The 12280-nt window shown below is 45.5% G+C and overlaps 1 protein-coding gene across 1 annotated transcript in view; it reads left to right on the top strand.

Annotated features, from left to right (window-relative positions):
• Positions 1 to 12280, top strand: part of LOC144160040 (calcium-activated chloride channel regulator 3A-1-like) — a 57952-nt gene that overhangs the window by 30274 nt on the left and 15398 nt on the right. Inside the window, exons 3-4 of the mRNA XM_077691660.1 lie at positions 7419 to 7567; positions 9049 to 9198. Coding sequence (XP_077547786.1) covers positions 7419 to 7567; positions 9049 to 9198 — 299 coding nt within the window. The remainder of the gene's footprint in view (positions 1 to 7418; positions 7568 to 9048; positions 9199 to 12280) is intronic.

Genomic DNA, 12280 nt, shown 5'->3' with positions numbered 1-12280 from the left:
CATTCATTACTCCAGACGGGCTCTATGAATTTAAAGTGCTCCCATTCGGCTTGTGTACCGCTTCTGCCACGTTCCAGAGAATGATGGACGCTGTTTTATCCGGCCTCAAATGGCAGACACGCCTTGTCTATCTAGACGACGTGGTGGTGTTTTCTGAAACTTTCGAAGAGCACTTAGCGCGACTCCGTTCAGTTCTGCAAGCCACTCGTTCTGCGCAACTTTCTCTCAAACCAGAAAAGTGCCACTTTGGGTACAAGGAACTGAAATTTTTAGGCCATGTTGTCAGTGGTGAAGGCATCCGTCGCGATCCAGAGAAAACAGCTGCCGTAGCCGCATTTGCCGTTCCTACTGACGAATGAGCTGTACGCCGATTTTTGGGCCTCTGTGCATGCTATCGGCGCTTTGTGCCGAATTTTTCTAAAATAGCGGAGCCTTTAACCCGTTTGACGAAAAATGACGTTTCCTTCAGTTGGGGCCCGGAGGAGTCCGGAGCATTTGGCGAACTCAAAAATCGTTTACAGAGCACGCCTGTCCTTGGCCACTTTGATGAAGATGCAGAAACGGAAATACACACCGATGCAATCAATATCGGCCTAGGAGCGGTACTTGTACACTGGCAAGGTGGTGTCGCGCGTGTAATAGCATACGCCAGCCGAACACTTTCACGCGCCGAAGGCAACTACTCCACAGCAGAAAAAGAGTGCTTGGCAGTCGTGTGGGCGGTCACCAAATTCCGGCCATATTTATACGGGCGACCTTTTAAAGTGGCAACGGATCATCACTCCCTCTGTTGGCTGGCGAACCTGAAAGATCCTTCAGGGCGTCTAGCCCGCTGGAGCCTCCGATTACAGGAGTTCGACGTCACGACAGTGGGCCGCAAGCACAGCGACGCAGACTGCTTGTCGCGCGCCCCTGTTGCTCAGGACTCAACCGATGCAGACGATGATGGCGGCTTCCTCGGTGCCATAAACCCAATGGCTCTGCCTCAAGAGCAGCGAGATGATTCAGAGCTCAGTCCCCTAATTGATCACCTCGAAGGGCAAACCTCTCGGTTACCTCCAATTTTCGCACGCTGCCGTACATTGTTTTGTCTCCTCAACAACGTCCTGTACAAGAATTGTGGTCCCACGCAAACAACGTACCTACTCGTCGCTCCCAAAACACTCCGTGAGGAGATCCTCGGAGCCTGTCACGACGAGCCATCCTCCGGTCATCTCGGCTTCTCCCGCACCTTGGCGCGCATACGCCTCAAGTATTACTGGCCGAAGCTGACTGAGAGCGTGAAGCGGTATGTTAGAACCTGTCGTGACGGTCAGAGGCGCAAGATGCGACCGACAAAGCCAGCGGGATTTCTGCAGCCCATAGATCCCCCAGAAGTACCCTTTCAGCAAGTGGGGATGGACCTTTTGGGTCCTTTTCCTCTGTCCCCGTCTGGCAACAAGTGCATCGTTGTTGCTACTGATTATTTGACTCGTTATTGTGAGATCAAAGCTATTTCCCGGGGCACTGCCACAGAGGTCGCGAAGTTCGTTGAAAACATAGTACTTCGCCATTCTGCCCCGACGGTAGTCATCACAGGCAGAGGAACTGCTTTCACTGCGCAACTGCCTGACGAAGTCCTGAAGCTTAGCTGCACCAGCCACCGTAAAACAACCGCGTATCACCCTCATTCTAATGGTTTTACACAACAGTTAAACAAGACACTAGCATATATGCTTTCAATGTACGTAGACATAGACCACCGTAACTGGGATGACGTCCTTCCATATGTGACGTTCGCCTACAATACGGCGGAACAAGAAATACGCGCTTTTCTCCTTTCCGCTTAGTATATGGTCGGGATGTCATCACAATGCTCGACTCGATGCTTCTTCCTGAAGGGTGCGCCAATGTCACTTGTGGTGCTGAAGAAATCGTTCAGCGCACAGAAGCCTCACGCCAGCTAGCACGTCAGCGCATTCGACACCAGCAAACCCGTGAAGCGCGGCGGTACAACCTCCGGCACAGAGAAGTCACTTACCGGCCAGGAGAACAAGTGTAGGTGTGGACCCCGGTTCGTCGACGAGGCCACTCCGAGAAGTTACTGCAACGCTACTTCGGACCATACACAGTTTTGCGCCGGATGAGTGACGTGAATTATGAGGTTATTCCTGAAGGAACAGTGCGTTCACCGCGGGCCCCTGTGCGAGCTGAGGTTGTCCATGTTGCACGGATGAAACCTTATCACGCTCGTTGAACTCAACTTCGGGCAACTGTGGTGTTGCGTAAAACTGTCATTTCTCTTGTTTTTCCTTCTAGAGGACCTGTATGTAAAGCATCGGGACGATGCCTTTCAGGGGAGGGGGCAATGCCGCAGTGCAATCCCCCCATCGGGGTATGCGTCATAGCGCCGGTATGAAAGGACTGAAAGGAAGACGAGGAATAGGGTCTAGACGCGTTCTGCCTGTTTTGCCAGTGCTACTGCATCGTGGCCTAGTGTGACCTTTTCAGCGGCTGCAAGGTTTTACCATAACTCCGGCGTCACGTTTGTAAGAGCTCCGTCGGGGTGGCTTACAACCCCAACAGTTGGCAAACTTGGGTATAGCAGCCGTCCGCCGTCAATGCCTGTGGTGAGAACCACAGTTCTATTCGGGATATCTTTTTGACCTACTGCCCCCCCCCCCCCCCCACCAAAGCGGTCGGAACCTGGTGCACGGCCGCTCGATCAGCCCATCCCCCAAGGAGACAGAGTGGCCGTGCCTGGTGTAAACACAATGCCTCTTCCGTGCGATTTCCGGGCTTGCTCAGCTGCACGCAACAAATACAATCGCGTAAGATATGTTCACTGAAAGTGCGGTGAGAAATATTGCATGGTCTTTTCCATATTCTTTTGCAAACGCGTTTCTTTTGGCCAGGTTTGTTGCCGAGCCTGCTGCCTAAGTCGTCTATGACATACAGTGTGGTATCGGAATCGTGCTGCTACTTCTCAAGAATCACTATTCATGCTGCTGCCATACTAGCTCCACATACGCCGAAGGCCAACAAAGAAATTTCTGGCGCACGCCGTTTTATATTGTTTGGCGTAATTGTGCTATGCGTCGTAAGCTAATGCATCGAAAGCTAACATCGTAAGCGAGCGTTGAGTACCCTGTTTTTCTCCTTTTTATGCACCTTATAAAACTACGCGCAAAGTCCTTCTTCCATTCTTCCATTTTTTCTGTTCCGTGCTGTAGAAAAAACGTACTCAACATATCTGCCTTCAGTTTTTTGTTTTGAGAGATCCCTCTCACCCTTAGGTCTTTTTTAATCTTGCAGTTGAGCTATCGTGATAACACTGGTATCATTGTATTCGTATATAATTGCTTTAACAGGTGATGCTATTTGTAAAACCATAGTGTTAATCACAAATTGCAATATCCAGCTACGGCCGTGCAGTTTTTTGTTTTGAGAGGTCCCTCACCCCTTACGGGGGTCTTTTTTATCTTTCAGTTGATGTATGATGATAACACTGGTATCATTGTATTTGTATTGAATTGCTGTAGCAGGTGATGCTATTTGTACAACCCTAGTGTTGGTCACAAAATTGCAATATCCAGCTACGGCCCTGCAGTGTTTTGTTGTGACAGATACCTCTCCCCCTTACGGGGTCTTTTTTATCTTGCAGTGTAGCTATGATAAGACTGGTATCATTGTATTCATATTGGATTGTTCTAGCAGGTGATGCTATTTGCACAACCCTACTTTTGATCACAAAATTGCAATATCCAGCCACGGCCCTGGATTTTTGTTTTGAGAGGTCCCTCTCCCCTTCACAGGGTCTTGTTTTATCTTGCAGTTGAGCTATGATGATAATACTGGTATCATTGTACTCGTATTGAATTGCTCTAGGAGGTGATGCTATTTTTACAACCCTAGTGTAGAACACAAAATTGCAATATCCAGACGGCTCTGCAGTTTTTTGTTTTGAGAGAGCTCCCTCTCCCCCTTATGGAGTTTTTGTTATCTTGCAGTTAAGATGATAAGACTGGTGTCATTGTATTCATATTGAACTGGTCTAGGAGGTGATGGTATTTGTACAACCGTAGTGTTGATCACAAAATTACAATATCCAGCTTCGGCCCTTCAGTTTCCTGTTTTGAGATTCCTCCCTCCTTATGGGGTCTTTTTATCTCGCAGTTGAGCTATGATGATAAGACTGGTATCATTGTATTCGTATGGAATTGCTCTAGTAAGTGATGTTTGTGCAACCTTAGTTTTGATCACAAAATTGCAATATCCAGACGGCTCTGCAGTTTTTTGTTTTGAGAGATTCCTCTACCCCTTATGGAGTCTTTTTTTATCTTGCAGTTAAGTTATGATGATAAGACTGGCATCATTGTATTCATATTGAATTGCTCTAGCAGGTGATAACCATTTGTACAACCCTAGTGTTGATAACAAAATTGCGATATCCAGCTACGGCCCTGCAGTTTTGTTTTGAGAGAACCCTCTCCCCTTACGGGGTCTTTTTATCTTGCAGTTGAGCTAAGTCTGGTATCATTGTATTCGTATATAATTGCTTTAGCAGGTGATGCTTTTTGTACAACCCTAGTTTTGATCTCAAAATTGCAATATTCAGCTACGGCCCTTCAGTTGTCTGTTTTGAGACATCCCTCCCCCCTTATGGGGTCTTTTTATCTTGCAGTTGAGCTATGATGATAAGACTGGTATCATTGTATTGGTATTGAATTCCTCTAGCAGGTGATGTTTGTGCAACCCTAGTTTTGATCACAAAATTGTAATATCGAGACAGCTCGGCAGTTTTTTGTTTTGAGAGATCCCTCTCCCCGTACGGGGTCTTTTATCTTGCAGTTGAGCTATGATGGTAAGACTGGTATCACTATATTCGTATTGAATTGCTCTAACGGGTGGAGCTATTTGCACAACTCTAGTGTTGATCACAAAATTGCAATATCCAGCTACGGCCCTGCAGTTTGCAGTTGAGCTAAGATAAGACTGGTATCATTGCATTCGTATTGAATTGCTATAGCAGGTGATTCTATTTGTACAACCATAGTGTTGATCACAAAATTGCAATATCACGCTACGGTTCTACAGTTTTTTGTTTTGAGAGTTCCCTCTCCTCCTTACCGAGTCTTGTTTTATCTTGGAGTTGAGCTATGATGATAAGGCTGCTATTTTTGTATTCGTATATAATTGCTTTAGCAGATAACTATTTGGACAACCCTAGTGTTGATCACAATATTGCAATATCCATCTACGGCCCTGTAGCTTTTTGTTTTAGAGATCCCTCTCCCCCTTACGGGGTCTTTTTTATCTTGCAGTTGAGCTATGATGATAAGACTGGTATCATTGTATTCATATTGAACTGGTCTAGGAGGTGATGGTATTTGTACAACGCTAGTGTTGATCACAAAATTGCAATGTCCAGCTACGGCCCTGCAGTTTTTCTTGTTTTAACAGACCCCTCTCTCCCTTGTGGGGTCTTTTTATCTTGCTGTTGAGCTATGATGATAACACTGGTATCATTGTATTCGTTTTGAATTGCTCTAGCAGGTGATGTATTTGTACAACCCTAGTTTTGATGACAAAATTGCAATATCTAGCTACGGCCCTGCAGTTTTTGTTTTTAAAGATCCCTCTCCCATTTATGGGGTCTTTGTTATCTTGCAGTTGAGTTATGATAATAAGACTGGTATCATTGTAGTCGTATTGCATTGCTCTAGCAGGGGATGCTTTTGTACAACCCTAGTTTTGATCACAAAATTGCAATATCCCACTACGGCCCTGCAGTTTGTTTTGAGAGATCCCTCTCTCCCTTACGGGGTTTGCTCTAGCAGGTGAGACTTTTTGTACAACCCCAGTTTTGATCACAAAATTGCAATATCCAGCTATGGCCCTGCAGTTTTTTTTTGAGATCCCTCACCCCTTGTGGGGTCTTTTTTTATCTTGCAATTGAGCTATGATAAGACTGGTATCATTGTATTCGTATTGGATTGCTCTAGCAGGTTATGCTATTTGTTTAACCCTAGTTTTGATCACCAAATTGCAATATCCAGCTACTTCCCTGCAGTTTTTTGTTTTGAGAGATCCCTCTCCCCCTTACCGGTCTTTTTCATCTTGCAGTTGACCTATGATGATAAGTCTGGTATCATTGTATTTGTATTTTACTGCTCTAGCAGGTGATGCTATTTGTACAATCCTAGCTTTGATTAGAAAATTGCACTTCACCTACATATTTGCTTTAGTTTTGAAAAGCATAACGGAATAATGTCAGTTTTTTTTTGCTGCTGTGCCTTAGCATTACAGGTAGCATAAAATACTGCAGTAGGTGATGTGTGGGCTTGTATGTAGTTTTCAGAGGCACTGGAACAAACTGGGAAATAGTAAACTTGTTTTCTGAAGTTTGTTATTAGCAAATCTACTTTTTCTCAACTGGTTTCAGACATTATGGTTGGCTTTACGCTGAATTTTTTACACCTATTTTTGTGGTACAGACACATACGTAGTGTGCGTTTCTTCATGAAGGACTGAGCTACACAGTGATACCATTTTCGTTATTGTAGCTGTGCTGTAGCAAAAGGTACCATGATCGGAATCGTCAAATGCATTTTTTTCAGTTTCTTTTTTGCGAGACTGTGCTCCGCCTTGCGGGGTTTTTTATGTTGCTGTTGAGCTAGGATGACAAGACTGGTATCACTGTATTCGTTTTGAATTGATGTAGCAGGTTATGCTATATTTATTACTCGGTCACTGTTCACCTATAAAAAAAATTGAGTAATGGTGAAATAATTTTATAGAAATGGTTGCTATAAAATGTTCACTTCTTCATACTTTGCCAAAGCTTTTGAAATGAATAAAAATAGCATAGCCTGGCAGAGCAGACGTTTGGAATTATGTCCATATAATTCATCTTTGAATTGGATAAAGGGAAATTGCTCTAAACCCCCGTAAGAAATTCCTCAATAAATCATTTCAAAGCACTCTATCTCTTACACAACTTCTGCTACGTTAAAACGAATTACATATTTGAAATCAACATAAAAACTGCTCAAGACTGCCTATTTTCATCAAGCTGGCACTAGAAAAAGCAATGTCCATAAACCCATCTCCCCCCTTAACAAGCCGGATAACCCCTTATCCAGAGCTATGGGACTCAATAAAGGCCGGCTGGCAGCATATGGTGTCATAAACGGGCCTGCTCATTCGCACTAGCCGTTCTGATCTTGCTTGAAAACGTTATAGCAGGGGTTTGGCATTCTCGTGTAACGCAGGCAGAGGGGGTTCAACTATTGATATGAGTACGCACTTTCTCATTAGGTTGGGAACTGGACGTTGTACATTTCAAGTAGTGCCTCCAAATTAAGAATACGCACTCAACTATGGACCACAGTGACATACACAAATAACACGGCTGTGGTTCGCTGTGAGGTGCGAAGGACCCTCACCGAGCCCGAGAAAGCCTACGTCTATGCCTGGTTTACGCAAGGCGGCAGAGTGTTCAAGGATGCTGTCGTTGTTGCCGAAGTGACCGCTCCAGAGCCGCTGGACAACTCAACGAAATTTCGCCTGTACGACAATGGCAGAGGTGAGGAAAATGGTTGTTTTAAGACCTTTTCCTGCAATGGACATAAATATGCTGATAGTGATGATACGCCAAAACGTATGTACAGCTGGATCATTGCACGCAAGAGGAAGCGCTATACGGTAGGAGGAAACATAAAAAACAGCTGCAGCTATATGTATACTGTCCGACGCTTTTGCTTATTGATGCTGTGCGTATAACGTAGTGATATGTAATAATAGGTTGATTATATTTGCGATTTGTAATTGCATTTGAAGGACGAAATGAAAGTGTTATCGAGGTGTGCGCAAACCCAAAAGGTTTAACATAATTCATTTAGTTGAAGCTGCATATTGTATTAAGCATTACGGCACAATAAATGAGTATAGAAAGAGAAAGTTTATTTGCATTACTCCTTCAACTGGGGTATAGCACCTCGGAAAATTTGAGTCGCGGCTGTGAAGCCACAAAAAGTGTGTTTGCGGATATAATGACACAAGCACTTATACTGAATGTCCCTAAAGACTCATTTTGAATTAAGGCTGTGGAAGTGCTGTAGTACATGCAATTCGATACGGTGTTAACAAAGCCAGCAAAGGCACTGCCTGAGCTCCAGAAAGTGAGTGGGGTTTGGGTTGGGTTTTTTTAGGCTTGTTCCTACAATCATGCCGAGGCCTTCTCCTTGTTTTATTGTCTTAGGGTGTAGACAAAAGTTTGACATGAATTCAGGCGGTTGTTAATGGCTCAAAGTTAGGATAGTTGGTGAAATGATGTAAAAGGTATATTGTTATCGCTGAAAGACCGGGCAGAAACTAGGAATGCACGGGGAAAATGTGGAAGCTTCAGGTATTTACTTTTGGATATTGGAAGAGAGCTCGTCGATCTGAACTAGTATTGCACACATACTTGTTGAAGTTTTTTATGTGCCGGGGGTCCCATCAAACATTTTTTCAGCGCTTGTACTTATAGATAGTCTTTTTACTTTTGCTACATTCGTGAATAGCATCTTCCTTCAACAATTTGCATTTAATTTTGTTAGTCTTGATAGGACGGGAAATACCCTACGTGATTCTTGATTTCGTTACATATAGTTTCACTTGCCAAGTAAATAAGATCTGCAATGGAGGACATTGGCTTCCGTTATGAATGTCTTATCTATGTGTGAACTCTGGAGTACTGACTGATGTATTGCATCAAGAGCGATGGTGGAAAGGAAGGTTACTAGAATCGATTGCCGAAATTGGTCAAAGTTGAACTGTACAGTACATAAGTGTTAAAAGCAGTGATCACAGCTACATCCTCAAGCATTCCTTGCTCATGGCACAAAAATATATTTATGCTCACTGCGAAAACGGTGCGGTCAAGTAAATGTGCGGGATCGAAAGGAATTTTGTTGAACCATTTGTGGCTCTAATGTTCATTCACTTGACGCTGTTTTTTAGAGTTCGTCAGCTCACCACGGCCAGCATTTAGATTTTACACCGGTTGTGTCTACTCTTACATAGGCGCTGACAAGGACCCTGATGATGGAAAGTACAGCGGATACTTCAGCACGTTCAGCGGCAAAGGGAAGTACCTTGTTAGGGTTCACGTGCAAACCCAGAACACCACACGACTTGGATTTCCAAGGAGGCCCCACGCCGCCATCGGGTTGGGTAAGTCTGTGTACGAGAAACGTTTGAACCTCAAGTCCTTAAATCATCTGCCCTCTAAAGCACTTGCTGAACGACTGCGCAATTTGATGCAAAAAAATCCTCCAAGCTTCCGCCGAGGTAGCCGGTGCGTTGAAGTTTGAGAAGCGAATTGTGCGTCCGCTGGAACTAATAGGGTGTCAAATTAAGTGACGAACACGTGTGTCTAAAACTGGAGTGGCGCACACGTAAGAAGTGTGATGGTGTACGTGTTATGTGCAGTCCTAGTGCTCAGACTTCCTGACTTCACTCTGCGGTCTTCTCGGGTACCAGAATACCGACTTCTCGATGACCTTAATTACTTTGCTGCTTCCGCGTCTGTTGCCAGGTTTCGGATTGGTTAATGGGAGTCGCTCAGAATCGTGTCGCAGTCGGCTTCGGTCATTGCCATGGCTGTGGCGATTTCCTCCGCCTCCGTGGCGCTCTGGCACGTTGCGCTCGCTGCCGTGGCTATTCGCGTTCTTGCGTTGATCGTTAGTGCAGCGTATCTGCCTTGGCCGTAGTCCACCCCGTCGACGTATACCGTTCTTGGGTCTTCGACGTGTCCTTCACGATGTGCTTGGCTCTCGTCCTTCTCCTTTCTCTGTTGTAATGTGGCTGTACGTTCGTCGGTAGGAGACTCACTTGTATGTTTCTGCGCGTTTTTGCGGCAGCTGTTTTCGCGTGGTTCGGTGTCCTTGGCCTAGAGTACTGCGCGGGCCCGGGCCGGCCCGAAAGCCCGGGCGCGACCCGGCCCGCGGGCCGGGCCGCCCGAAGTCGATTATCGGCGGGCCCTGCCCGGGCCCGGGCTCATTGCCGTGGGTCCGGGCCGGGCTCAGGCTCAACGCCATGGTCCCGGGCAGGGCTCGGGCTTGAATTCATAGGCGCGGCCGTTAATATTTACGACGCGAAGTGTACAAAAGAGCATAAAAATGAATATTCTCAGTTTAATCTTACGCGCTTAACTTTAGTTGTACACATTGTTTTAAAACGTTTTTTCTTTTTAATGACATTTCATGTACTGCATCTAGATTTTATATTGGTGTATAACATGTCGAAGATACGGTTACAAGGAATTTCCTAGCGGGGACGGAACTAAGACACCCTAGAGCAGTGCACCTGTATCTATGTACAAATCTTTTAGATGTGGAACCAATCCAAATGCGGCTGCCGTGGTTGGAAATCCAACTCGCAAGCTAGAGAAGCACCACCGCTTAACAACCACTTCAGGGAAAATATTTCAATGCACGTACATACTCGTTGATTCGAATGAGGATCAAAAAAATCCAGCAATACCAACTTGCGGCTGAGACAACCACGTGAAGTTCCCAAGAGTCTGGTCATCAAAGATGATGGTGTATCGTGTAAGAATACGAGCTATTATTACTCCGATGTGGCGGGAACTGCAGACGGTGTAATCTAAACTACTTGCAGTTATAAACCCCCATTTTCTGCGTTTCAATTCATGACGTGCTTGTACAGACTAGATGCTTCGTTTGATTTCCCGCTACGAGGACACTGGACCAAATATAATAAACAAATTTTCTTCAGCATCTAAGACTGAGCCCGGTCACACACACGCGGGTCCTCCCTAGGCTCAAATAAATGACCGAGCCCGGGCCGGGCCTGGGCTTGAAACGACGGACCCGGGCCGAGCCCTGAATGGGCTGACTTCTGAATGCCCAGGCCCGGGCTGGGCCCGGGCTTGGTGTTACAGGCCCAGGTGAGGCTCGGGCTGGGCTCGGGCCTTAAAATCAGGCCCGTGCAGTGCTCTACCTTTGCCCAGTGTTTCGAGGATGGTTCTGCCTGTCTTTTTTGACAATATCTGCTGTCGTTGCACTTCCATTTGTCCTTCGATGAGCGCAGCTACCGTGTTGTGGGTGCCCAGTTGCAGCACTGTTCTCGTGCTCGTTGACTCACTCAGGCCTCAGGTACAGGATTTTGTCCAGCAAAATTATGTAACTCAGATGAAGGCAAGTCCTATTGCCGCTACATGAGTAAACATTCTTTGTTCTTGTTCTTGCTGTGTATCTGACTCTTTACTGATACTATTTCTGCGCGCTTTGCGAGTTTTCTTTCTCTAAATTTGTGTATATATATTTGATACGATGACATTCAGATATTTGTGAGATGACATGAGGGTTCATTTACAAGGCCTGGGTGAGGGCTGTTGCTGAGTGTGATGTCCGAGCCCTGAATCCGCCAAAAGCACCTCGTTGTTATCCTCCTCGCCCCGGTCTTCCAACCAGGGGATTTGACTACAATTGAGCCGCTGCCACCTAGTCAGCGCAACATTCAATCAGTTAGGAAACGTGACTGTGTGTGCGCGTGTGTGTGCAGTTAGGACAGGGGCGGGCACGTTGAGGAAATACAGAAATATAGGTCGGTGGTCTACATTGCCAAAGAAGGCATAGCTGTATGGTTAGGCTCTTTTTTTACAACGGTTAGTAAAGTTAATATTTTTAACTTTACATGAGGTAGAAAGTAGGGAAGAAAAATGCGCCCAGAGTGGGGACCGAACCGAGGCCTTTCAGTTTGATCTCAAAAGCTTTTACCAACTCGGCCGAATCGGTAACGCATTCGAGATCAAATCGAAAGACCTGGGTTCCGACCCAACTCTGGACGCGTTTTCTCCATTTATTTCCATCTCACGTAAATTTAAAAATAAACTTCACTAACCCTAGTGAACAAAAAGCTAAGCCATACCACAATACCTGATTTAACGTTGTAGACTGCGGCTCATTGAATTAGGACAGAAATAAGGGTTGGCGGTCAAGAAAACCTCTAAAAGCAAACGGGAGAATGCGGTTGGTTATTGCAACAGATAAATAATTTGGAAAGACAGATAGAAAGTGGATAAAAAATGGCAGCATCTCCACTCTGTGGATGATGGCGAGGGTGCGGAGTACGGGGACTCGAAATTACATTCATGATGATGATGTTTTTTGTTTTCTGGCGCAAGGGCAACGAAGGCCAAAGAGCGCCAATACAATGGTTGTGTCGTTTCTGGTGTAAGATTTTAAGTAAAATAGAAATGTGGTAAGTTACTGCAGGGTGTATAGAGCCC

Source organism: Haemaphysalis longicornis, unplaced genomic scaffold (assembly GCF_048455015.1).
Source record: "Haemaphysalis longicornis isolate Haplotype H1 unplaced genomic scaffold, Haemaphysalis longicornis Haplotype H1 scaffold_10, whole genome shotgun sequence".
In the NCBI taxonomy this organism is placed as follows: Eukaryota; Metazoa; Arthropoda; class Arachnida; order Ixodida; family Ixodidae; genus Haemaphysalis; species Haemaphysalis longicornis.
This window is presented reverse-complemented; position numbering and strand designations above follow the sequence as displayed.